The sequence below is a fragment of the Diplotaxodon limnothrissa genome, unplaced genomic scaffold (assembly GCF_057381915.1).
Source record: "Diplotaxodon limnothrissa isolate DT_005_m unplaced genomic scaffold, D_limnothrissa_male_GT1.1 unmapped_scaffold_1, whole genome shotgun sequence".
Classification (NCBI taxonomy): domain Eukaryota; kingdom Metazoa; phylum Chordata; class Actinopteri; order Cichliformes; family Cichlidae; genus Diplotaxodon; species Diplotaxodon limnothrissa.
The window spans coordinates 2,277,735-2,305,583 of record NW_028188555.1 but is presented as its reverse complement, the minus strand read 5'-3'; the positions used below and the strand labels follow the sequence as shown (position 1 = coordinate 2,305,583).

The following is a 27,849-nucleotide window of genomic DNA, read 5'->3' as shown; positions in this document are numbered from 1 at the left end:
AGAGCAGAGACTGCAAGTTAATGTGTGAGATCAGTGGCTGACCTCATAAATTCCCCATACACTCCTAAACGCTGTGGAAAGCAGTTACAGGGAGGTCGACATCATATGGATTAAAAATAGGATGTAATTCAAGTTTATATGTGTGTGTGAAAGCAGAGGAACAGAATCTTTTGGCAACATAGTGTATGTAACAGTAGAATATGAATGAAGGGGAAGGAGTGTATGAGAAGTCCCTGAGCACCCAAAGACAAAAGCAAAGTAACTAAGCAATCATTCAGCAGCTGATCCGACGCTTCTTGCTGGGCTTGAAGCCAGAATAGGAGCAGGCTCAACAGGAGAGGGCTGGGTGATAGTTGAAGCCTCTGCTTCCTGTTAGATTTGTATTGTTGGATTGTCATTTATGCTTAGAAATATATATTTATATATGCTTAGAAGTATATATTCATTTGTAGATTGAAAGAATGTCTCATCCTAGGAGGTCTGTAACAACTCTGTGTAGCATGAAGAGGGGGGTGCGTTCACTCCTCTTCAGAGAGACACTTGGCTCCAGGCAGGTCTCCCTCATGCATGAGTAACACAAAGAACTTTGCCTACTTGTGTCTTGATTTTTGCTGTGTAGTAAACTGTGGTTTATGCTACAAACCTATCACTTCCCATTCTACTTTAGGAACCACAAGTTAGCATGTAGACTCAAATTTATTACATATTTGTTGCAATAATTAGTGCTTTTTCTGGATAAAATTCTCAATCAGAATATTGTTTCTGTTTTTTGTTCAAATGTGATGGTAAAAGAGTCTAACATCTAGGTGTTACATGGTGTTGCAGGTGATAAAGATCCATAAACTACTTCCATTTGTTTAGAGGTGATTGCCAGTTTTGTTGGGATTTTTAGAGATACAGAGATCCTGTTCTGCTTTACTTTAAAAAAAAGGATTTTCAGAGCTGTTGCTATATTAATCAGTGTTCATAGAAACATGGATCAACCATGTTTTGACAGTGAGAGTGTTACATTGTGACAGTTTCCATAAAAGTCTGCAAATTCTCTGAACAGGTAGCCATGAAGCAGCCATTTTTTTTTTAAGATTAATTAAACTTAATATTATTTGTATGGCCATATCACAACAACAGCATAGCCTTAAACCAGGTTTGGAGTAAAGAGAACTGGACATATAGTTTCTTTTTTGGGTTACTTTGAAGTGAAGAAAGTTAACTTGTTTAGAACTGTGATCAAGGATAACACGTAAAACGTTGAACGTTTCAATATAAAAAGTGTACAAACTCCAGAAAAGTGGCAACTGAGGTGGCAAAATTGCAGGCAATTTTCACTTAAGTAGAAGTACAGCTGCTAGTGTCAAAAACACTCGAGTAAAAGCTTGATAAAGTATCGGGTCAGAAATGTGCTCAAATTGAGGAAGTCAAAGTAGTAACCTAACTGAAACTTGTGCTATAATAAAAAAAATAAAATAATATTAGTAGATAGGACTACAAACTTAGTCTGGTGGTAAAAGGCACAAAGGCCTCAGGGGGACATTTGGCAGCCAGGGTTAGAGCTCAGACACCTGGAGCCTGGGGGTTGGGGCTAACAACACTGACTGGTAAAAGAATCTAACATCCAAGTGTTACATGGTGTTGCAGGTGACAAAAAGCCATAAACCACTGTTTAGAGGTTGTTGTGGAAGTTTTCCGTTTAATAAAGCCTGCAGACAAGCGATGAGCGGTAGCTAACATTCTTTAATCAAGACAAAGAACAGAAATCAAGCTTGGTGAGGGACTGCCATCGCTGGGGCAGAGGGGTGAGCAGAGTCTCTCACTGAGCCTAGCATGGCTCTCAGTTTTGTCTTTCCCGCAAAGGTTTCACACTGCCTTGCTATCTTTTACAGTGGAGAAAAGACAAAAAGACTCTTCCTGTGGAGTTGTCTGCTTCCCCCCAACTTCCTTACCAGACCCCACTATCTGTTAAACTGTTTAAATGGAGTGTGAGGCAGACATGCTAAAACAGTGACCTAAAAGCATTACCAATAAACAATGGGATCAATACATAAATGAAAGAAATGCAGCTGATAAAAAAGCCATAAACTACTTTCATTTGTTTAGTGGTGATTGCCAGTTTAGTTGGGGTTTTTTTGAGACACAGAGAGTGAGAGATCCTGTCCTACATTACTTTAAAAAAGAAGATATTTTCAGAGCTGTTGATATATGAAGCTCTGAGCATTGAGTGTTGCATTGTGAGAGTTTCAGTAAAAAGCCTGCAAATTATTGCATTTATACTGGAGAGCAAAGAAAAATTAAATTCTACTTGTACTATGGAAAATCAGTTTCATAAAAGCTACATAAACAGAGCTGAAGAAGACTGCGTTTGTAAAACTAGCGGTAACGTGTGAGAATTATAAGTTATAAGACTGTTTCTGCTATCGATACAATTTGTGTTGTTAATCCTAAATGATTCACGGTGACAACATCATAAGAACAAGGTCATTTTACTCCACACACACACACATTTGGAAAATCACATAGTTTGACCATAAAAATTCCCAGAATAATTAGTATTTGAGATTGCTGAAGCAACATCACTAAAGAAAAATATCCTTGCATGTCACTTTCGTTTAAAAATATAAAAAATGTGAAGTTTTTTTTTTTGTAAAACATAAAAAAAAAACTTAAGACCTTAAGAATCTCCTTATGAATTTTGTGAATATCTAGATCATTGGTGTTTGGATTTGAGGGTCAACAGGGCGAACACTGAGGCTGGGTATTAGAAATACAACATGGCAACATGAGACATGTTAACTCTGAGAACACTAACATCTAGATTAAGGTGTGAGAGGTAAATACATAACAGAAGCTAAAAAGGAGTTGCTTGTCTCTAGATTATTTTCAATTTATTTTAACTAAACTGATTTGAACATGTTTGATGCATTATACAAAAAAAGGTTCATGATGTAGTTCACATGATCTAAGCAAGAGTGACTCGGAATCTCAAATGTTAAAGTACACTTACTGATTGTACTTTTACTACATGAGCTAATGTAGATGCTCTAAAAGCACGCTGGCTGAAAAAGAACCACACGTTTGGAGAAACTGTGCTGTAACTTCTCATACTGTGAAGTTTTCTGACAAAAGTGAATTGAAAACTTATGCTGTACAGCTTACTAAGGGGTCCTTTGCTGGGCCATGTGCAATTACACAAAAGAACAAGTTAAATTTCACCATAACACTGACTGGAGAAAAGCCAAATTGGGATTCTAATTGACATTACAACTGAAATCAGTGCTGTGATAGTTAGTTTAAGATCACAACCTGATTTAAAACACAGTCTAACATCAACATTCTTGCCCCTGAAAATAGGTCAGGATGGCCGAAAAATGTACTTTAAAAATGAGATTTTCTTTTTGTTTCATTGGAACAGTAAAGTACCATTACAAAGAAATGAGTACACCTTTGTAGATATCACTGATATGGAGTTTTTCATGTTTTACATACAGACTTTCTCATTTAAACCATGGTGACTTAAAAGTTTAGCAGCAAGACACTTGTTTCCTTTGTTCCATCAAACATTTCTTTCAGCCATCTGTGTTTATCAGAGCGATATGTGACTAATTTTTTATTGAATCACCAGAAAGTACACAAATACAAGATTAAATATTTTATTTATTTATCAAAGATCAACCCGATACAATGAATAAGGTGTCTATAAAAATTACACATGGTGTAAGAAAAACATTATAACATACAAATAAGTGTTTTAAGATAATCTGACATACTTTAAAAGCATAAGAATAAAAGTTTTTAAAAAAAAATCATGTTCTTTGATGATCACATTACATGTATCACATTTTTTAAAGCATAACGTAGGGTGTTCACAAAAACAGTTTTATGATTACTTTTTCCACAGTGCTTGTATGCCTCTTGCAAAACTATGTACTTATCACCATATGACATAATAACTCACGATTATGCAAGACCAGCCATGAAATGTCCGTCGCTTCATTACAATCATTTGTCCCCGCTGCTGCCCTCAGACCCAGTCTTCTGTACTGTGGGGTAAAATTGCTTTTTTGGTGGTTCATAAAAAATATCTCAAAAAGCGATGTTAGTGAGGGGACCAGAAACACTGGGTTGCAGAGCAGTTGGTAAGCACTTGTATATTTCTGGAGAGTCTGCAAAAGCTGTCTTGCTCGTGCTCCTGATTGGATATGTGGAGCCCGGCTCTGATATCTCACTGGTGGCAGCTAAAGGTAGGCATGCCTTGGAGGCGGAGTTGGTCTCGGGCGCAATCTTTCAAACGAGCCTCACGGCATTTCAGGCAACCTCAGGCCGGAAACAACATCCGGTCACTCGCGGTCAAAATCCACGCAGAGCTGGTGTTTCGCAGGGATCAGGTTAACACATCTGGGTCTAAAAATATAAAGAAAAACAAAAAGAGTTTTAAAACACGCAAACTAGCAAAATATCAAATAACATAACAATAACAAGATGATATGAGATACCCGATGAGGCCATGATAGGTGATGTAGACATGTAATGTATAAACTTTTACGGGAATGCTATATTTTAAAGTGTATTGTACGTGGGATAGGCTCCAGCGCACCGCGCGAGCCTGAGAAAAGGATAAGTGGAGGCGAATGGATGGATGGATGGTGTATTGTACCTGTTACAAAGCATTGTGATATTTATTTATTTTTTTAAATGAAAGGATTGACAGAATGGTAAAAAGGAAAATGCAAAAATGTAGTTAGAGAGGAAGATTAACACTTACCGAATGATATGCGGATAAGGAAAGAGACGCAAGTTGCTGTTGAAATCGGCCGCTCCCTATGCGAACTCGCAAGCAGTCTGAGCGGCGCCAGTTGTTGATACGTCTGAAGTCAGATGTGTTCTGGGGGTTCGAAGATAGTCTTAACCTCAGCGGGAGATCGTAAAATCAGACCTGGAGCGGATTGGCTAACCGGGGTGCGAAGGGAGCGGTGCAAGGGTTATGTGATTGGCAGCGGGGCGCAGTGAGGCGGAGTTGGTCTAAGGGGGGAATTTTCAAACGAGGTAAGCAGCGCATTAGGGAGCAGAGCGGGGAGCGAACAAGCAGGAAAAAATTGTGCTCTGCAAGAAGTTGTGGATCGGAGATTAAGAGCGAGGTAGAACTTAGAGTGTGGGTTGAATTTTAGAGCTTGCTAGTAAGAGGGAAGTTTTTGAAGGAAAAAAGAATAAGGATTTTCCCTGTTATCGAATATAAGGTTTTTGGGAATAGAGGGGGTAGCTAACAAGTTATTCTAGGGGTTTTGGAGAAATCGCGGAGAAATTTTTAAAAGGAGTTTTGGCTTTGTTTGGCTGAGCATGAAGGGAGCCGCGGGGCGCTGAATTTGAGAAAAAAGACTAAGGATTTTTTCAGGATTTTCCCTGTTATCGAATATAAGGTTTTGGGAATAGAGGGGGTACCCTAACAAGTTATTGTAGGGTTTTGGAGAAATAGCGGAGGGTTTTTTAAGGAGTTTTCCCTGCTTATGTATCTAAGGAGGGTTAGGGGATCGCGAATTTTTTCTGAGTATGAGTTTTATTCTAAATCTACAAATGCATATAAATCTAAATAAAGTTTTCCCCCAGGGCATGCAGCATGTGTTTGTGGCCATACTGAACGTTACAAAAGCACAAGTTTAACTAAACAATTTTAATATGGTTTAATACATTTTTAAACACATGAGCACGGAGCCCGAGAGAGCACGGTCCGGAGACACGGGCGCGCCCCCGCGCGCCCAGACACACAGCCTCGGGCGCGCGCGGGCGCGCGCACACACACTGACCCGCCACCAGATGGCGTTTTTTGAGCATAAAAAAATAAAAATTTAATTGCTTAAAGAAATAAAAGAATGCTATTTTGATATATAAGATACTTTCTAAATAATCAATTATATTTTTATGAATATCATATTTTTATGAATATCATATTTTTATGAATATCATATTTTTATTACTTAATTACTTCCTACTTCCGGACTTCCGGAGCTCATGAATAATTTAATTACTTCCGGACTTCCGGAGCTCATGAATAATTTAATTAGGGGATAATTTAATTAGGGGTCATAAATCAATTAAGGGGGTCATAAATCACTGCGTTTGACGAAAGGGGTATAATATCACTCTCTGCCTTATATGCATCCACAGCTGTGCCACCAGTTTACTCACATGGACTCTACTAACCTATCAGAAGCTTCTTCAGCTCAGAATCGAATCGTCTGGAGTTTCTTATTAATTAACAATAAACTTAGTGTACATGTACTCCTACATTTGATGAAAGTGATTAAAATAGACAGCTCCCTCTTTTTATTCTGACATTTAACTAATTCAAAAGATATTTCAACATTTATTTATCTAAAACAAAAGTTTACTCTAAATTGATGTTTAACAGTAAAAAAAGTTTTTATGTTTTCTCCATAAAGTGTATGTAAATATCTGGTTTCAAGTGTGAATATACTGCTGTGTATTGAAATTCCTCTTGTTTTGCATAGATATACTGAACAACATCCAAAGCATAATATATAAAATAACATCTACCTGAGTTTTTTCTTTGAAAGAAGCTCCTTATGTCCATTGTTGTGTACATCAGTACACAATTGAAACCGATTTAGAGAGTTTGTTTAGCCGTGGAGGGTAACAACTGAAAATATGAAATGTAAGCTAAGACTCTAAAAAATCAGCATTGCTGTTCGGCTTTTTATTTATCCATTTGTTGATTCACTCGAAGAGCAAGTAACGCAGCCAAGTGATCAGTTTGATATCAATCTTTTGTGATACACCGTCATATTTACATTATTAGTTCAGTACGAATGATTTGCTTTGGTACCTGGTCAAACTTAAGCTCTCCTCTGTCTGCAGCAAACTCGCAGGCAGCAGCTTCTCCCCCCTCGCTCACATGGGTGCTGTGCTCAGTCGCCCAGTGCCTGAGCTCGGATCATACCAAAATTAGGGGGAATTTACGACGGTGCGCTCTGTGCTTCGTGTGTTGTTTTTGTTTTATACAGTTGTCAGTCAGGCATCTAACTAACAAATTACACTCCAAAAGACCCCATGCTTCTGAAAAAATGACCCGGGCTTAAGCCCAGTAAGCCAACCCCCCCCCCCGCTCCGCTGATGGTTGACTCCAAATCTCCCGAACACTATGTCGATTTGAGAACGCAGGACCGAAACAGCGAGACCAAGACCGAGACCAAGACAAAAGTCCGTCGAGACCAAGACGAGACCAAGACCACGTCCGGTCTCGAGACATCCAACTCTACTGTATGCAGATTAACAGGATATTAACAGATTAACAGCTTTCATTAGACTTCATATGATAATCAACAGTGAAGTGTTTCTCTTTCAGTGTTTATTCTTGCTCATTGAATGATCTCTGTTCAGATAATATGCTGCACTCATCTCATGTTTCTTTAAATACGGCATCACTTGTCCAGCTGTCAAACTCTGAAAGAGTTACAGTTTCACCACTGAGCACTTTGAATGGTTATTCTTTTATTTAAAAGCACTTATTCTAGCTGCATCATCAATACGACAAAAACTGTGACTTTAGCAAAAGTTTATCTAAAAATATTTAGGGGGAAATGTTCCTACACCCCTCATGTAAACGTTACACCTCCAAAAGGGAGAAATAATCAGAATAAGGCGTAATCATTGTCTTGATAATAATGACCATGAAAATGAAACTAGGCCTACCTTTAGTTCAGCACACTCAGTGTTGCATAAAGACATGCGAACATGCAATCATCCATTCTGGAGCCTACTTTTAAAAAGAGCGAGCTGTTTATTCTGGCTGAGTAGCAAACAGAACCAACCATGACAACCTAAACTGGGAAAACACTTGGAAACCTTGAACACTGGGAATATGGAGACACAGGGGGTAGGTGAACAGGCACTCTGACAAAGGACAGAGGAAAACAGAGACAATATATATAAGACAAGAAGTAACACAGACACCCTTTTCGGTGACAAAAAAGAGAAAATATCCAGTGAAAGGCAGTTCTCTTGGAAAAACTGCCTTATTGATGTCAACGGTCAGAGAAAAATGTCTGATAGGAAGGCAACCGTAGCTCATACAACCATTTGTTGCAACCAAAGAATGCAGAAGAGCGTTTTGGTCAGCTAAGAACAGGAAATTGAAGCTACAGTTCTCAAAATTTGACATGAGAAGATTGGATAAATGTTGCCTGGTCTGATGAGTCTTGATTTCTGCTCTGACATGCAGATGGTCGGGTCAGAATTTGGCATAAATAGCATGAAAGGATGGATCCATGCTGCCTTATGTCAGCTGTGCAGACTAGTGGTGGTGGTGTCACTGTGGGGGGGAGGGGCGGTATTTTTTTGCTGAAACGTTACATAGTGTGTGTGTGTGTGTGTGTGAGTGTGTGTGTGTGTGTGTGTGTGTGTGTATGTATGTGTGTGTGTGTGTGTATGTGTATGTGTGTGTGTGTGTGTGTGTGTGTGTGTGTGTGTGTGAGAGAGAGAGAGAGAGAGAACAACTTGAAACAAACTGCAGCAATAAGGGCAAACTAGTGCACAGTTATGTTTACGTGAGCGTTATTTTGTATGCATTTGTACAGTTCCATAACTGTGAGAATACATCGATAGCATTTAACTCTAGTAACAGGCATTTGTACCAGTAAGCATGAAAAAGTAGGGAAAAGAACTAGTATGTAAGCACTGACTAGTACTGTAAAGTATATGTGTATATAGGTCAATCGTGGCTCAAGAGTTCGCAGTTCATCCTGTAATTGGAAGGTTGCCAGATTGAGCCCCGCCTCCGACAGTCTCGGTCGTTGTGTCCCGGGGCAGGACACTTCACCCGTTGCCTACTGGTGGTGGTCAGAGGGCCCGGTGGCGCCAGTGTCCGGCAGCCTCGCCTCTGTCAGTGCGCCCCAGGGCAGCTGTGGCTACAATGTAGCTGCCATCACCAGTGTGTGAATGTGTGAATGACTGAATGTAGTGTAAAGCTCTTTGGGGTCCTTGGGCACTAAGTAAAGCGCTGTACAAGTACAGGCCATTTACTGTGCATGTGTTTATGCTCAAGTGTATGAATAAATTAGTCAGTTTTAAACAGTTGCAATTTAAACAGTAGAAGAGTGGCACTATATTTATATATTTATAAAGAATTTCAAACAACAATTAATTGATGCTCAAAGCAGGTTTATTTAATTAATATCCAGATTTCCAATTAGTTCCGAATTGATTCAGCAGCAAATCACATCACCAGTCACTTCAAGGCTGTATGTATTATTGTAAGGTAGACCATACAATAATACATACAGAGAACCCAACAATCATATGACCCCCTATGAGCAAGCACTTTGGCGACAGTGGGAAGGAAAAACTCCCTTTTTACAGGAAGAAACCTCCGGCAGAACCAGGCTCAGGTCGGGGCGGCCATCTGCTGCGACCGGTTGGGGTGAGAGACTGAAGACGTTTGTTGTAGGTCTGATTGAAGGACTGATGTGATGGTAAGTTGTCTGCTGCTCAGCTTTGAATATTGAGAGATTAGTTGATGGATTTCAAGCCAAATTGTGCCCAAGTTTAAGACCACATTCATTGCTTTTTTTTGTTGATGTTATTGTTTTGGGCTTTTTTTCCACAAGAATTTCTAGCTCCCCTAGAATTCTGGCCACCCAAACGATGATTGCTGCTGAGAGAGCACAAGGTTTTGTCCCCCTGTACTATTCATGTCAGTGCAGGGGGTTCTCCTTGAGAGGCCAGGGTCGAAAAAGGGATGCTTCAGAACCTCCGAGGGTGTTATGCGCTGATTTGCATCCAAGGCCAACATTTCTTTGATTAGCCTTACAAATAATGTTTGGCCATTTTCCGGTCCTCGCCTAACTTTCAGCAGTTTTTCGAGGTCATCGAGACACTTAAGTTTTATATATCGAGTTTCCTTGGATCGATAATGTGTCTCGTATTGAAATTGTTCTTGGGTCTTAAATGTCCAGCGCTGTTTGTTGTAGTTATCCTCGATGAAGTAGCAGTCAGTGTACAGGCCAGACTCTAGGAGATGATCTGGTAGCTGACCCTGGGTTTCAATTATGAATTTTAAAACATCATAATCGTCTTCCCCAGGATAGAGAGGCACCCCTGTAGCAAGCTCCACAGCTACCAGCCCCAGAGACCACATGTCGATTGCTTCGTCGTATGGAATGCCAAGCATAACCTCAGGTGCACAATAACCAGTTGTCCCCACACAGTCACCAGGAATCACTGCAGAAGCAGGACATGCGAGGCCAAAGTCTATGAGTTTGACTTTGACGGGAGACTCACTGCGGTTCACAACCATGATGTTTCCAGGTTTGAGGTCAGCATGCACTATTCCCACAGAACCCAGGTGGAACAGAGCATTTGCGAGCTGATGCAAAATTGGCCTGAGTTCTCTCATTGGGAGACCTCGGTTATTCCGGTCCCCAATGTAGTCCCACAGGCTTTGGTCGAGCAATTCGAAATTCAAGCAAATGCGCTGTCCATCGAGGAAATAGTCGTTCCATTCCACAATGTTGCACCTGTCTGGATCCAAGCGTCGTAGCTGCTCCAGGATGAAAATTTCCAGTTTTGCCTGGAGCAGAATTTCAGGGTCGCTCTTGTTGACTTTAATAGCAACGGTTTTGTTGTTTTTTGTATCGCGACATCTGGTTACCAAACCAAAGCCTCCTTCTCCAAGGAAGGCCTCTACCACGTGGTGATCTCCTAAAATGGTCCCTTCCGTTATTTGAAGATCATCTTCAGAGGCAGATGGGTTGGCTGAGGTGTTGATGTCTCCTTTTTGAGGAAATTCAACTGAGTTTTGGAAACTGCAGCTGAATTTTTGCAATCCATGACTTTTCCAGCTTGAAGGCTGCTGAGAGAGCACAAGGAGTTCTCCCCCTGTACTATTCATGTCAGTGCAGGGGGTTCTCCTTGAGAGGCCAGGGTCGAAAAAGGGATGCTTCAGAACCTCTGAGGGTGTTATGCGCTGATTTGCATCCAAGGCCAACATTTCTTTGATTAGCCTTACAAATAATGTTTGGCCATTTTCCGATCCTCGCCTAACTTTCAGCAGTTGTTCGAGGTCATCGAGACACTTAAGTTTTATCGATCGAGTTTCCTTGGATCGATAATCTGTCTCGTATTGAAATTGTTCTGGGGTCTTAAATGTCCAGCGCTGTTCCTTGTGGTTATCCTCGATGAAATAGCTGTCAGTGTACAAGCCAGACTCTAGGAGATGATCTGGTAGCTGACCCTGGGTTTCAATTATGAATTTCAAAACGTCATAATCGTCTTCCCCAGGATAGAGAGGCACCCCTGTAGCAAGCTCCACAGCTACCAGCCCTAGAGACCACATGTCAATTGCTTCATCATATGGAGTGCCAAGCATAATCTCAGGTGCACAATAACCAATTGTCCCCACACAGTCACCAGGAATCACTGCAGAGGTGTTACATGCGATGCCAAAGTCTATAAGTTTGACTCTGACTTGAGACTCACTGCGGTTCACAACCATGATGTTGACAGGTTTGAGGTCAGCATGCACTATTCCCACAGAACCCAGGTGGAATAGAGCATTTGCAAGCTGATGCAAAATTGGCCTGATTTCTCTCATTGGGAGACCTCGGTTATTCCGGTCCCCTATGTAGTCTGACAGGCTTTGGTCGAGGAGTTCAAAATTCAGGCAAATGCGCTCTCCATCGAGGAAATAGCCGTTCCATTCGACGATGTTGCACCTGTCTGGATCCAAGCGTCGTAGCTGCTCCAGGATGAAAATTTCCAGTTTTGCCTGGAGCAGAATTTCAGGGTCGCTCTTGTTGACTTTAACAGCAACAGTTTTGTTGTTTTTTGTATCGCGACATCTGGTTACAACACCAAAGCTTCCTTCTCCAAGGAAAGCCTCCACCATGTGGTGATCTCCCAAAATGGTCCCTTTAGATATTCCAAGCTCATCTGAGCCGAAGGATGGGTTGGCTGACATGGTGTAAAGTTTGCGCTGTGAATTGGTGAGAAACAAAACTGAACTTGTTTTGGTTTCTCTCGTAAATTGCTCTCAAATCTTCTCAAAAGGGTTTTAGTTGCTGCAGGTCAACGTCCGTTAAGCATAAAGTAACAGGTGAGCGCTCCTATTTATAGGTTTTGGAATCAAAGCAAAGTTATGACATCAGAAAGGATCAAAGCAAAGTTATCACGTCACAAGCGATCGAAGCGATTCTAATATGTGCGCATGCGCACATATGAGAAGCGATCGAAGGGATTCTAATATGTGCGCATGCGCACACGTGCTTGCTTGTGTAATATTGTTCACACTAAACTTGACTCTAATCAATTTAATATCAGTCAATCAAAGAAAATGTTAGTTTTGGAAAATTTTAAAATGACATAACTGACAGTTAAAACATTTTTTGTTCATGTATTTGTATTTGTATTGTCTTCGGGGGTTTTTTTTGCATACCATGTCAAGCTTTTCTGTATATAGTCATGTCGTAGATTTCGGAGCAAACAAGAAATTGAATTGGATTTTAATATTGCAGTGCTTGGATTTCGGATTTGGTGCTTAAAACTTCTTGAAACTGTAACCGTATTTCATTCACCACAAAGAACTATCTGATTGAATAGTTTTCTTATCAGATAGAGAAATAAAACGAGTCGCAAAGTCTAAAAGCAACATTTGTCTGCCTGGGCTGTACCTCTGCACGTTAGTCTGTTTCAATGTGTGACCCCCCACCCCCTCCCTGATCAGTCGGGGGTGAGTGCGCTAATGTGCCTGGAGGCCGTTTTAATGAGTGTTTGCTGGAAAACGAAAAATACAAGAAGGATTTGTACGTTTTCACAACGGGGGAGTTTGCGTAAGTACTAGTAAATAATTTTCTCGAGTGTGTACGTTACACATGTTATTTGTTTAAAATTGGTATTATTATTTTGCTAGCTAGCAAACTCGCGGGATAAAGGATTGAAGTGCACTCAGTGCGATACAATACGGTGGCGCTATTCTAACAGTTAGTTATTGCAGGGTAACTTGTAGAATATGCTGTGAATTGAACCAAGATTACACAGCAGTAGCAGTAATACGAGTTACTTCCCTCAAGTGAAAGCGTTAAACGTTAGCCCGATGCTTAACTAGCCAACGTCAGGCTTTCTGATTGAAGGCTAAAAGCGACGTTGTCACCAAGTAAACAGAATATTGATGATATTTTTGTGTATCGCTGCAGCCTTTTCAAGTATTTACCTGGTGTCTTTGGGAACAGCTTAGGGGGAAATGACGGTAATATGACTGAACCATATGGGAAGAAAGAATAGGCACTTTTTTGTGCTAGCGAAGTTTCCTCGCTTTCATTCAAAATCTGTTTATCATTAAACAATTGAAACATAATGGCTTCGAGCTGACATTGAGGCCTGTGGGGCACTATCAGCCACTGAGACAGTAGACAAGTGACTATTTCACACTTTAAGGCTGCCTGTTTATTTAAGGGAGATGAACAGTACATTCTAACTGTACATAATAATATCAATGATGATAGATTAAATAAATGGGTTTTTGAAAGACGCTTGTGCATTTTTAAAGTCTAAAGTGTTGAATTGATCTGAGTATGTCATGTGTTCAAAGCCTCTCCCAGTCAGTGCTGTTCTCTATGCCTGTCTTACTCTACATGATGTTATTAGCACAAACACTTTAAAGGTGATAATTAGGTCTACAACAATAACACAGACTGCAATGTAGTTAAGCGTCTTACAGTTAGTTTTGAATGAATGAACTTAAAAAACAACACAAGCAAAGATCTGTCTCCTCCTGTTTTTTGTGTCACATAAGAAAGAAGCATCAATATCTGATGAGAAGACTTATTCATTTGGCCTTTCACGTGGTCTTACTCAGGTGATGCGAAGTGAAATATGCATCCTTTTTATGGTAATGTGCTGGAAAATGTTGAAAATGGACATTAAACGTGCTTACAAAGTGCTTGAATTTGACCCTGAAAGGTGTATGAAGCCAGAAAAAGTCACACTTGGAGTAAAAACCTCTCATAGCAAGTTAATCATATTCAATTGATTTGATGCTTTCAGCACAAAATTTAGCCACACAGTCAGGACAGCGTCTGCTTTACCTTCATCGGTAAACGTGTTTATGCAGTACATAGTAACAGTGTGGCTGAGTCCTCTGGTTCAAATCAGTTCCAGTACATTTGGAGATGTAAGTCTTAACCTTTCACATGCATCGGGAAGGAAAAAACATTTAATCTTCACAGTACTGCCGAAGTGCAGCGATACATTGTGAAGTGCACATTTGCATTTCTCATACAGTACCGAGCAAAAGTCTTGAACCACCCCCTTATTTTTTCGTGTTTTGCCAGGTCAGTCTGTGTTAACGGTGTTATTAACTGCATTCTTCAACTAAAGAAGTGAGAACAAGTGATGTGGGCTTTTGTTTTTTTGCAATAGGCTGCAAGTAAATGTGTACAGATACAATTTAAAATTGGTTCTTTGTTAAGTTTTCTGGTCCTTTCCGTGACTTAGGTGTCTGTTTATGTTTGAATGTTTCAGAGATTAGTGTGAAGGGTCTTAACAGACAAAAAGTGGTCAAATACAAGCCCTGGATTAAAAATCAGAAACACTTTAAAAAGCCTGGAGAGCTATTCCTTAATACCACGTTAAAGATTACAGGGAAGTCCGGATCCCTGGAAGCAAATGAGGGATGGCTCAAGACTTTTGCACAGTGCTGTACATGTCATGTTCCCTGTTTTATAGCTCAGCTCAAACTGACACGTTCTCACTAACTGCTTCTCATTTTCTCCACAGTAAACTTTGACCACTTCCAGATACTGCGGGCCATCGGGAAAGGAAGCTTTGGAAAGGTAATGCAGCCTCCATTTTTCACGCCACTTGTATATTGTTTGCCCTTAATTACCCACCACGGTCGTCATCTCTAAAGAATCAGTGCAAGCGAAGCGAAATGTGCTGGGATTACACTTTAGTTCTCGTGTGCTGCTGTTATTTAATAACAGTTATAAATGCAGCTGATGTAATTATTTCTATAAAGTCAGTTAGAGGAGAGCCGATTTCTATTTCATCTCACTCAATCTAGGTGGGAATTTTGACCCCACGTCTCAATTTAATTACACAGCAGCAAAATTCTGCGGCTCTATTTGTCATCGCGCTCAACGGTTGGGCTGAAGGCAGGAGGAGAACTTAGTGTGTGTGTGATACACAATTGGGGCTGCAGAGATTGGAATAGTTTACCTTCATTTGAAATATCACTGCCCTGTGCACATTGTTGGCTTTAAAATTCAAACTTAAAGAGTTTGTAAGTAAACTGGCTGAGATGAGACAGACGATGCACCGGGTCCTCGTCTGAGTGCGGCCCGATGTCCATGTTGTCATTTATGAGCAACACGAATGCCACAACAAAGGAAGACGTCGCAGCGATGATGTATCTGTGGCTTTTTGTCACACTTGGAAACCACGGTGTTGTGCAGCTATTTGCCTTGTTGCAGGGTTTTAAAAAAACTGCAGTTTTGATTTTAGTGAAAGACACCGTCTCATGACTCATTGAGTGCCGCGACTGACAAGCCAATCCGTGGCCTGCAGTTTGACGATGTCACATTTCCTGACTGCTTGGAACCCCGACTAAGTCGTCCTGTAGCCCACATCATAATGTTTCCATCTCTCTGCTTGACTGCAGGGATGCTATTTTTTGCATCACACTCCTATTTCAAAAGGTCAGTTAAAGCCACATAATTTCGTTTCATCTCCCCACAGCACTTTCTCCAAAGTCTTCCCTGAATCATTTAGATGTTCACTGGCACTTGAGATGGGCCTATACATGTTTCTCCTTGAACAGGTAGCTACCCTATGTTAGCCTAGCTTTCTATCACTGATGCTCTGTATGTATGCTGCTGCCTCTCGTCTCGTGTTACTTAAAAAATTAACCCCACAGCTTCAATAACCGTATCTAAAAATCTCTCAGTGAAAGTTACGGTTGAAGGTTTGGAAACATTTTGGGGTAGCCAGTGTTAAATAGAGACAGTGCCACATTCTTTATCTAGTCATTGTAATGAAAGAAGCACATTAAAAACTATATGAGAGTTTGCTTTTAACAAGCATGTAATGACTCTACTTAAAAACTGAAAGTAGCATTTTGTGGATGTTTTCCCTGCTGCCCGATCCCATCAGTCTCTTAAAGCATCATTTTTTATGCGCCCTGGTGTGACAGAGGTTTCATGGCGCTACAGGTTACCTGAGCACATCAGGTATATTACGGTTGAAAACGAGTGCCCGGCCTTCCAGTGGGTGGTCGACCCCTCGTGCACAGCTCAGGAGTCTAAACGACCCAGCAGTTATGGACATGTGTGTTTTTGGTGTGCTGTCCCTCCTTCTCCCTGCTTGTGTGTGTGTGTGTGTGTGTGTGTGTGTGTGTGTGTGTGTGTGGATGCCGGCGTTTCTGAGAGCACCTGTTTACAGGCACCTTCAGGCCTGGTGGGTGTGGCCCTGCCAGGTGGTTGGCCACACCTGAAGACCATCACACAGCTGATCAAGCCTTGTCGGAGGAGCTACTTAAGAATGCGGTGGCGCTCTCTCTGACGCTGGATCATTGCGTGACTTCACGTTAGTCTCTCGGCCAGTCAGTACGGATAGTCTGCCGCATTGTATGTGTCTTACGGCTGCCTGTTTGTTATCTCCCCAGGAGAAGCGTGGAGACGAGAGGGCAGCGAGCACGGGGTGCTCAGACACTGAGGAGCGGAGACAAGGAACACTAGCACTGGGAAGAGGACATTTCACGGGAGTCGGGAACGCACTGCGGATTTATTGTTATTTTCCATTCACTGTAAATAAACGCACTGCTTGCATTCAGAGCTCCGTGCCTGGCTCCTCCTTCCTCACATCCCCACGGTTGACGCTGGCCAACCGTGACAAATAGCTGTTCTTAGATTCATTATTAGTTCAACATTGACAAATAGTAGTTGACTAATATCAGGAGCCAAAAGGAAAACAAAAAACAAACTAAATAAATATTTCAGACGCTGAAAATAAATTATTACGGTCGTTTAAATTTGCTGTCAGCAAGTTAGGTCTAATACATGTAGTCAATCTAATGAATCAATATTACATGTAAAAAGTACAGAACTGAAAATAAAACTAAAATATAACGGTAAATGAACTGGTTCTTGTATAAAACCTTTCTACTCTCTACAACTTGCCTCATTCATGCACTCACTTTTTTCTATGCTTTTTCTCTGTAAGTGCTTTCTATCTAACATTAATACGCATTCATCCTCCCGATGGATGCATCGGAGAGCAACTTGGGGTTAGCATCTTGCCCAAGGATATTTGGCATGCAGGCTGGAGCAGGCGGGGATTGAACCAGCAACTTTCTGATTAGTAGGTTTCCTGCTCTACCTGAGCTACAGACACCCCAATTTGTGGTGTTCTGGAAACAACACGTTCTCATCCCAACAGGTAACGATGCTATGTGACAAATCATCGGTATGTGTAAATGTGTTTTTTGTTCTGATCATGAATCGCTTTGTAAAACAAGACCTGATAGGGTTAAGGTTAAAGTTATGGTTAGAGTTAATGTTAGGGATAGGGCTGGAATGGACGGCTGGAGCCTCTCCTCCAAGTGTGTGTTACTGCCGCGATCAGCATTCTGTTGTATGCTTTTCTCTGTAAGCGCTTCGAGCCTGTACTTTTTTGCTTTAGCTGAGTAATGAAGTTGAATCAGTACTTTAACTTTCACTGGAACAATAGTATTTTTACTTCTACTTAAGAATGTCTGATCTTTTGCCAACTCTGGCTGTCTCTCAGTCTTGGAATACCCACTTGTTGTCCAGCGGTGTCCAGGGAATATGGGAACTAGACAGACTGGGGAAACAATGGGAGGAGACACAAAGATGGAATCACTTTTACCATCTTTTATGTATTTGCTGGTCGTCTTATTTCTTCTATTTTGCAAGCACAGTGTTGCAATCATTGTCTTTGTGGTACAATGACACAGGTAGAATGCAGGTGTTTTCATGTAACACGATGCCAGAAAGATGAGTAATGTGTTTTGAAGAGAAGATAAAACATCATGTTTGAACAAAGATAAGCAGCAGACACGTCTGTGTGTGAGTTATACAGGTTCAGTAAGAAGGTAATATGTCTGCAGAATAGGTAATTCTTATGAAGATATTGCTTGTACAATAAATAAAATCCCTTTAACTTCTTCTGGAGAGTGTCTTTATATATTTAGTCATTTTGGGGCGATCCTTTATTTAGTACTAACTCTAGTCGGGGATATATATCAGAGTTTACTTTCAGATATGAGCATTGTGTTTCCTGTGGATGAATGAATGAATTATTTATTTATGTATTTTTTGAAAGACTGGCTCATGTAAAATCTCTGAAAGTATGACACAGCTCTCCTGTTACACTTTATGGACTCCTGAGCTTCACCATGAGGGCCTGTCTTTATTCACTGAAATCCACTTTTATAATGAATTCACAGTAATCACTGACACCTTCAGAGCATTACATTCATTAAAGACGTCTTCTACACCTACTCTTCCAGACGACCGACACATACTTCAACCACTGCAGGTTAACCAGCCACTCATCAGTAAAGCAAAAACTAAATGTAAATGTCCTCATGTGGAAAAGACTGAAACACAACTCCCACATATCACTAATGTAACAGATCCATTTAGGGAGAGTGAGAACACTAGGCTGGATGTGTTTTAATGCAGGAACATTCATCATGTCTTGAGTTCAACAAATCATTTACATTGTTGCGCTGGAGAATAACTAAATATAATATAAAGATGATATTGAAAATAATCTTTTGTAGAGTCACTACTTAGTGGGCAGAGGACAGTTATCACTTTGCTGGATGCTTTAAAGTCGCATGTTCTGTATTTGCTGTATGCAGATTAACAGGATATTAACAGATTAACAGCTTTCATTAGACTTCATATGATAATCAGATAAGATAGAACTTTATTAATCCCTTGGGTGGGTTCCTCTGGGAAATTCGGTTTCCAAAAGCACAGCACCGACAGAAGTTACAGTTACAGAATGAATGTTATATATATACATACATACACACACATATATAAATACAGAGACAAATATAAATAAAAATAAAATATACGAAGGGGATAAATAGAATAAATAGGAATAAAAAATAAAAATACAAGTGAATTGCACATTTCAAGTATTGAGGTCTATTTGCACCATTGACTATTAACAAAAGTATTGCACAAGGTATTGCACAGTGAGGTGAAGAGGCACTACAGCTTAGTTGTTCCCCCCTCCTTTGTCCTCCTGTCTCCCCTCCCTCTCCCCTCCAGAGTGGAGTTAAACAGTCTGATGGCGTGTGGGACAAAGGAGTTTTTAAGTCTGTTAGTTCTTGTCTTGGGGAGAAGCAACCTGTCACTGAACAGACTCTTCTGGTTGTTAATGGCCGTGTGCAGAGCAGCATTGTTCATAATGTCCATCAGTTTCTTTAATGTCCTTTTCTCTGCCACTGTCACCAGAGTGTCCAGCTTCATGCCAACCACAGAGCCAGCCTTCCTGATCAGTTTCTCCAGCCTGGATGAGTCCTTCTTTGCTGTGCTGCTCCCCCAGCACACCACAGCATAGAAAAGTACTCCAGCAACCACTGACTGGTAAAACATCCTCAGGAGCTTCCTGCAGATGTTAAAAGACCTCAGCCTCCTGAGGAAGTACAGTCGGCTTTGGGCTTTTTTATACAGGTGCTCTGTGTTGCATGACCAGTCCAGTTTATTGTCCACCCACAGCCCGAGGTACTTGTACTTGTTGACCACCTCCTCCCCCTCTATCTGAACCGGCAGTGGACCTGCTCTAGACCTCCCGAAGTCCACAACCAGTTCCTTGGTCTTTGAGGTGTTGAGTTGCAGGTGGTTTGTGCAACTCAACACCTCAACAGTGAAGTGTTTCTCTTTCAGTGTTTATTCTTGGACATGGATATGCATATACATGGATTTTATTAAAATATGAAATTATTGTGTAAATAACGCTACATGTTAGATCAAAAGTTAGTAGAATTACAAAGGGTTTGTAGATTGTAAATGCAAAATGAGTTTGATTAGCCTGTAGAAACACAAAAGAGAGTAACAGGAAGTGTGTGTGTGACAGGACCTTTGCATGCCTATAGAAGGAGTGAGCACCCAGAGAGAAAAACAGAAGAGACAGACTCTAGCCAGATGAAGCAATGGAGGCTTTAAGAAAAGACATGAAAATGATATTAATGGTATGGTTTAGTGTGTTAATATAGGCCACAAATAGATAAAGGTGGACTTTCCTCAACCTAGAATTTTGAGCATAGCAGCAAAACCATAGATTTAACATAATTGGGAAAAAACAAGCCAAAGTTTGGCTTAAAATTTTACAGCTTGACCTCCCACTTGTCCCGATCCTGAGAAGAAGCTCAAAGGACAGTCAATCTCCTGATGAAGACCAACAGAGCATCGTGAACCTGAAGAATTAACAGCAGGCTGGTAAGAACAGTGTGACATAACTGTTTAAAGGCATTGAATGTGATATTTTGCCTGGCTGGGACTTAATCTACAAGGAAAATACTGAAAGGAAACGGAGAAGAAACAGATTGTGTTTGCTGGAGATTTAAGACAACAAAGGACACTTTGAGAAGGGTACAGGGGCCAGTGGGAAGGTGAAGCCCAGAGGAGTATAATTGGGTTGAAATTGAAGCCTGAAAAAGGCCCAACAGAGACTGTACTTCCTGAGAATTCTCAGGAGGAATAACATCACACAGAGACTGCTGGTGTCCTTCTACAGAGCCACCATTGAGAGTGTTCTAACTTACTGCATATGTATTTGGTACACTAGCTGCACAGGGGCTCAGAGGAAAGCACTCCAAGGGATCATTAACACCGCCCAAAAGATCACTGGCTGCCCTCTCCCCACACTGGACGTTCTACACAACGCCCACTGTTTTAAAAAGGCCCAAAACATCATAAAAGACACCTCACATCCTGGCCACTCCCTGTTCGAACTGTTGCCCTCAGGCAGACGGTACAGGGCAATCAGAGCAAGGACTAATAGACTCAAACACAGTTGTTATCCAACTGCAATAACACATCTGAATACTACAAAAAAAATGTCCATCACGCCACTCTTGTGTTAATCTATGCACGGTCTGAAGCATGTGTGTGGGAATGTATGTGAATGTTTTACTGTTACATCTTATTAGTATTTTAAGTATTCTATCTATTTTATTTATTGAATTTTATTGTTTTATTTATATTTTGATATTGCTAGGGATGATGCAATGATCGGGGACCATTCTTCATTTCGTTGTTCTCGTGACAATGACAATAAAGTTTCTGATTCTGATTCTGAACTCATGATGGTGTTTAGAGATGTCCACCAGAGCACAACAAAGAGTCTCTTGCAGATTAAACCCAGGCGATAAGGTCCATACCAAGTACTCCTAATGACGCCAACAGTTTGCAAAATCGCTGAGAGGCCCTTTTGGATCCACCAGAGCCATTGCAAAAAAGTGGAAGTGAGTGACAGCATAACCTAAAAGACACCACCACCCCGACTCTTTGGTGATCTACAGGTGAAGGGAGGGCTGATTGGGTATATCCCGCCTTCTACTTCTCACCTGTAGTCTACTCACCAGAGAAATCGGTGTGTCTGGTCATCATGAAGATTATTCTGTTTACCACCTTGGCCCTGCTGCTTACAGCATGGACTCTGATGCACTTAATGGATCAAGAAGCCAACTTGTATAGAAGGACATGGACATATGACAATTCACACCTGGTCGAAGTGACACAGGACCACATCCATCCCTGGATGAACAACGCCTGATACAGATATATATGCTCACACATGCCTACTACAACGCAGCATGCTATATTATATGGCAAACCTATGAATATGACTCAAGTGACATGCGCAGCAAGCTTTGCCAATCTAGATTATCAATATTCAGGAATTGTCCTAAACCACAGCGACCCCCTGACTATGGGACTATCGTTTTGGGCTGTTTTTAAATGCATCGACCACCATCAACAAAGAGCAACTTCTCCTCACACTTGTCCAGCTGTCAAACTCTGAAAGAGTTACAGTTTCACCACTGAGCACTTTGAATGGTTATTCTTTTATTTAAAAGCACTTATTCTAGCTGCATCATCAATACGACAAAAACTGTGACTTCAACAAAAATGTATCTAAAAATATTTAGGGGGAAATGTTCCTACACCCCTCATGTAAACGTTACACCTCCAAAAGGGAGAAATAATCAGAATAAGGCGTAATCATTGTCTTGATAATAATGACCATGAAAATGAAACTAGGCCTACCTTTAGTTCAGCACACTCAGTGTTGCATAAAGACATGCGAACATGCCATCATCCATTCTGGAGCCTACTTTTAAAAAGAGCGAGCTGTTTATTCTGGCTGAGTAGCAAACAGAACCAACCATGAAAACCTAAACTGGGAAAACACTTGGAAACCTTGAACACTGGGAATATGGAGACACAGGGGGTAGATGAACAGACACTCTGACAAAGGACAGAGGAAAACAGAGACAATATATATAAGACAAGAAGTAACACAGACACCCTTTTCGGTGACAAAAAAGAGAAAATATCCAGTGAAAGGCAGTTCTCTTGGAAAAACTGCCTTATTGATGTCAACGGTCAGAGAAAAATGTCTGATAGGAAGGCAACCGTAGCTCATACAACCATTTGTTGCAACCAAAGAATGCAGAAGAGCGTTTTGGTCAGCTAAGAACAGGAAATTGAAGCTACAGTTCTCAAAATTTGACATGAGAAGATTGGATAAATGTTGCCTGGTCTGATGAGTCTTGATTTCTGCTCTGACATGCAGATGGTCGGGTCAGAATTTGGCATAAATAGCATGAAAGGATGGATCCATGCTGCCTTATGTCAGCTGTGCAGACTAGTGGTGGTGGTGTCACTGTGGGGGGGAGGGGCGGTATTTTTTTGCTGAAACGTTACATAGTGTGTGTGTGTGTGTGTGTGTGTGTGTGTGTGTGTGTGTGTGAGAGAGAGAGAGAACAACTTGAAACAAACTGCAGCAATAAGGGCAAACTAGTGCACAGTTATGTTTACGTGAGCGTTATTTTGTATGCATTTGTACAGTTCCATAACTGTGAGAATACATCGATAGCATTTAACTCTAGTAACAGGCATTTGTACCAGTAAGCATGAAAAAGTAGGGAAAAGAACTAGTATGTAAGCACTGACTAGTACTGTAAAGTATATGTGTATATAGGTCAATCGTGGCTCAAGAGTTCGCAGTTCATCCTGTAATTGGAAGGTTGCCAGATTGAGCCCCGCCTCCGACAGTCTCGGTCGTTGTGTCCCGGGGCAGGACACTTCACCCGTTGCCTACTGGTGGTGGTCAGAGGGCCCGGTGGCGCCAGTGTCCGGCAGCCTCGCCTCTGTCAGTGCGCCCCAGGGCAGCTGTGGCTACAATGTAGCTGCCATCACCAGTGTGTGAATGTGTGAATGACTGAATGTAGTGTAAAGCTCTTTGGGGTCCTTGGGCACTAAGTAAAGCGCTGTACAAATACAGGCCATTTACTGTGCATGTGTTTATGCTCAAGTGTATGAATAAATTAGTCAGTTTTAAACAGTTGCAATTTAAACAGTAGAAGAGTGGCACTATATTTATATATTTATAAAGAATTTCAAACAACAATTAATTGATGCTCAAAGCAGGTTTATTTAATTAATATCCAGATTTCCAATTAGTTCCGAATTGATTCAGCAGCAAATCACATCACCAGTCACTTCAAGGCTGTATGTATTATTGTAAGGTAGACCATACAATAATACATACAGAGAACCCAACAATCATATGACCCCCTATGAGCAAGCACTTTGGCGACAGTGGGAAGGAAAAACTCCCTTTTTACAGGAAGAAACCTCCGGCAGAACCAGGCTCAGGTCGGGGCGGCCATCTGCTGCGACCGGTTGGGGTGAGAGACTGAAGACGTTTGTTGTAGGTCTGATTGAAGGACTGATGTGATGGTAAGTTGTCTGCTGCTCAGCTTTGAATATTGAGAGATTAGTTGATGGATTTCAAGCCAAATTGTGCCCAAGTTTAAGACCACATTCATTGCTTTTTTTTGTTGATGTTATTGTTTTGGGCTTTTTTTCCACAAGAATTTCTAGCTCCCCTAGAATTCTGGCCACCCAAACGATGATTGCTGCTGAGAGAGCACAAGGTTTTGTCCCCCTGTACTATTCATGTCAGTGCAGGGGGTTCTCCTTGAGAGGCCAGGGTCGAAAAAGGGATGCTTCAGAACCTCCGAGGGTGTTATGCGCTGATTTGCATCCAAGGCCAACATTTCTTTGATTAGCCTTACAAATAATGTTTGGCCATTTTCCGGTCCTCGCCTAACTTTCAGCAGTTTTTCGAGGTCATCGAGACACTTAAGTTTTATATATCGAGTTTCCTTGGATCGATAATGTGTCTCGTATTGAAATTGTTCTTGGGTCTTAAATGTCCAGCGCTGTTTGTTGTAGTTATCCTCGATGAAGTAGCAGTCAGTGTACAGGCCAGACTCTAGGAGATGATCTGGTAGCTGACCCTGGGTTTCAATTATGAATTTTAAAACATCATAATCGTCTTCCCCAGGATAGAGAGGCACCCCTGTAGCAAGCTCCACAGCTACCAGCCCCAGAGACCACATGTCGATTGCTTCGTCGTATGGAATGCCAAGCATAACCTCAGGTGCACAATAACCAGTTGTCCCCACACAGTCACCAGGAATCACTGCAGAAGCAGGACATGCGAGGCCAAAGTCTATGAGTTTGACTTTGACGGGAGACTCACTGCGGTTCACAACCATGATGTTTCCAGGTTTGAGGTCAGCATGCACTATTCCCACAGAACCCAGGTGGAACAGAGCATTTGCGAGCTGATGCAAAATTGGCCTGAGTTCTCTCATTGGGAGACCTCGGTTATTCCGGTCCCCAATGTAGTCCCACAGGCTTTGGTCGAGCAATTCGAAATTCAAGCAAATGCGCTGTCCATCGAGGAAATAGTCGTTCCATTCCACAATGTTGCACCTGTCTGGATCCAAGCGTCGTAGCTGCTCCAGGATGAAAATTTCCAGTTTTGCCTGGAGCAGAATTTCAGGGTCGCTCTTGTTGACTTTAATAGCAACGGTTTTGTTGTTTTTTGTATCGCGACATCTGGTTACCAAACCAAAGCCTCCTTCTCCAAGGAAGGCCTCTACCACGTGGTGATCTCCTAAAATGGTCCCTTCCGTTATTTGAAGATCATCTTCAGAGGCAGATGGGTTGGCTGAGGTGTTGATGTCTCCTTTTTGAGGAAATTCAACTGAGTTTTGGAAACTGCAGCTGAATTTTTGCAATCCATGACTTTTCCAGCTTGAAGGCTGCTGAGAGAGCACAAGGAGTTCTCCCCCTGTACTATTCATGTCAGTGCAGGGGGTTCTCCTTGAGAGGCCAGGGTCGAAAAAGGGATGCTTCAGAACCTCTGAGGGTGTTATGCGCTGATTTGCATCCAAGGCCAACATTTCTTTGATTAGCCTTACAAATAATGTTTGGCCATTTTCCGATCCTCGCCTAACTTTCAGCAGTTGTTCGAGGTCATCGAGACACTTAAGTTTTATCGATCGAGTTTCCTTGGATCGATAATCTGTCTCGTATTGAAATTGTTCTGGGGTCTTAAATGTCCAGCGCTGTTCCTTGTGGTTATCCTCGATGAAATAGCTGTCAGTGTACAAGCCAGACTCTAGGAGATGATCTGGTAGCTGACCCTGGGTTTCAATTATGAATTTCAAAACGTCATAATCGTCTTCCCCAGGATAGAGAGGCACCCCTGTAGCAAGCTCCACAGCTACCAGCCCTAGAGACCACATGTCAATTGCTTCATCATATGGAGTGCCAAGCATAATCTCAGGTGCACAATAACCAATTGTCCCCACACAGTCACCAGGAATCACTGCAGAGGTGTTACATGCGATGCCAAAGTCTATAAGTTTGACTCTGACTTGAGACTCACTGCGGTTCACAACCATGATGTTGACAGGTTTGAGGTCAGCATGCACTATTCCCACAGAACCCAGGTGGAATAGAGCATTTGCAAGCTGATGCAAAATTGGCCTGATTTCTCTCATTGGGAGACCTCGGTTATTCCGGTCCCCTATGTAGTCTGACAGGCTTTGGTCGAGGAGTTCAAAATTCAGGCAAATGCGCTCTCCATCGAGGAAATAGCCGTTCCATTCGACGATGTTGCACCTGTCTGGATCCAAGCGTCGTAGCTGCTCCAGGATGAAAATTTCCAGTTTTGCCTGGAGCAGAATTTCAGGGTCGCTCTTGTTGACTTTAACAGCAACAGTTTTGTTGTTTTTTGTATCGCGACATCTGGTTACAACACCAAAGCTTCCTTCTCCAAGGAAAGCCTCCACCATGTGGTGATCTCCCAAAATGGTCCCTTTAGATATTCCAAGCTCATCTGAGCCGAAGGATGGGTTGGCTGACATGGTGTAAAGTTTGCGCTGTGAATTGGTGAGAAACAAAACTGAACTTGTTTTGGTTTCTCTCGTAAATTGCTCTCAAATCTTCTCAAAAGGGTTTTAGTTGCTGCAGGTCAACGTCCGTTAAGCATAAAGTAACAGGTGAGCGCTCCTATTTATAGGTTTTGGAATCAAAGCAAAGTTATGACATCAGAAAGGATCAAAGCAAAGTTATCACGTCACAAGCGATCGAAGCGATTCTAATATGTGCGCATGCGCACATATGAGAAGCGATCGAAGGGGCACATATTAGAAGCGATGGAAGGGATTCTAATATGTGCGCATGCGCACACGTGCTTGCTTGTGTAATATTGTTCACAGTAAACTTGACCCTAATCAATTTAATATCAGTCAATCAAAGAAAATGTTAGTTTTGGAAAATTTTAAAATGACATAACTGACAGTTAAAACATTTTTTGTTCATGTATTTGTATTTGTATTGTCTTCGGGATTTTTTTTTGCATACCATGTCAAGCTTTTAGTCATGTCGTAGATTTCGGAGCAAACAAGAAATTGAATTGGATTTTAATATTGCAGTGCTTGGATTTCGGATTTGGTGCTTAAAACTTCTTGAAACTGTAACCGTATTTCATTCACCACAAAGAACTATCTGATTGAATAGTTTTCTTATCAGATAGAGAAATAAAACGAGTCGCAAAGTCTAAAAGCAACATTTCTCTGCCTGGGCTGTACCTCTGCACGTTAGTCTGTTTCAGTGTGTGACCCCCCACCCCCTCCCTGATCAGTCGGGGGTGAGTGCGCTAATGTGCCTGGAGGCCGTTTTAATGAGTGTTTGCTGGAAAACGAAAAATACAAGAAGGATTTGTACGTTTTCACAACGGGGGAGTTGCGTAAGTACTAGTAAATAATTTTCTCGAGTGTGTACGTTACACATGTTATTTGTTTAAAATTGGTATTATTATTTTGCTAGCTAGCAAACTCGCGGGATAAAGGATTGAAGTGCACTCAGTGCGATACAATACGGTGGCGCTATTCTAACAGTTAGTTATTGCAGGGTAACTTGTAGAATATGCTGTGAATTGAACCAAGATTACACAGCAGTAGCAGTAATACGAGTTACTTCCCTCAAGTGAAAGCGTTAAACGTTAGCCCGATGCTTAACTAGCCAACGTCAGGCTTTCTGATTGAAGGCTAAAAGCGACGTTGTCACCAAGTAAACAGAATATTGATGATATTTTTGTGTATTGCTGCAGCCTTTTCAAGTATTAACCTGGTGTCTTTGGGAACAGCTTAGGGGGAAATGACGGTAATATGACTGAACCATATGGGAAGAAAGAATAGGCACTTTTTGTGCTAGCGAAGTT

General features: G+C 41.4%; 1 protein-coding gene across 1 annotated transcript; it reads right to left on the bottom strand.

The window, feature by feature from the left end:
• Nucleotides 1–9,625: 9,625 nt before the first annotated feature.
• On the bottom strand, nucleotides 9,626–26,491 carry LOC146607099 (uncharacterized). Its single transcript, XM_085349161.1, has 2 exons — nucleotides 24,242–26,491; nucleotides 9,626–11,977 (listed from the first exon to the last, which is right to left on the bottom strand). The coding sequence occupies exons 1-2, from the start codon at nucleotides 26,489–26,491 to the stop codon at nucleotides 9,626–9,628; spliced, it is 4,602 nt and encodes a 1,533-aa protein (XP_085205287.1).
• Between the last annotated feature and the right edge of the window lie 1,358 nt (nucleotides 26,492–27,849).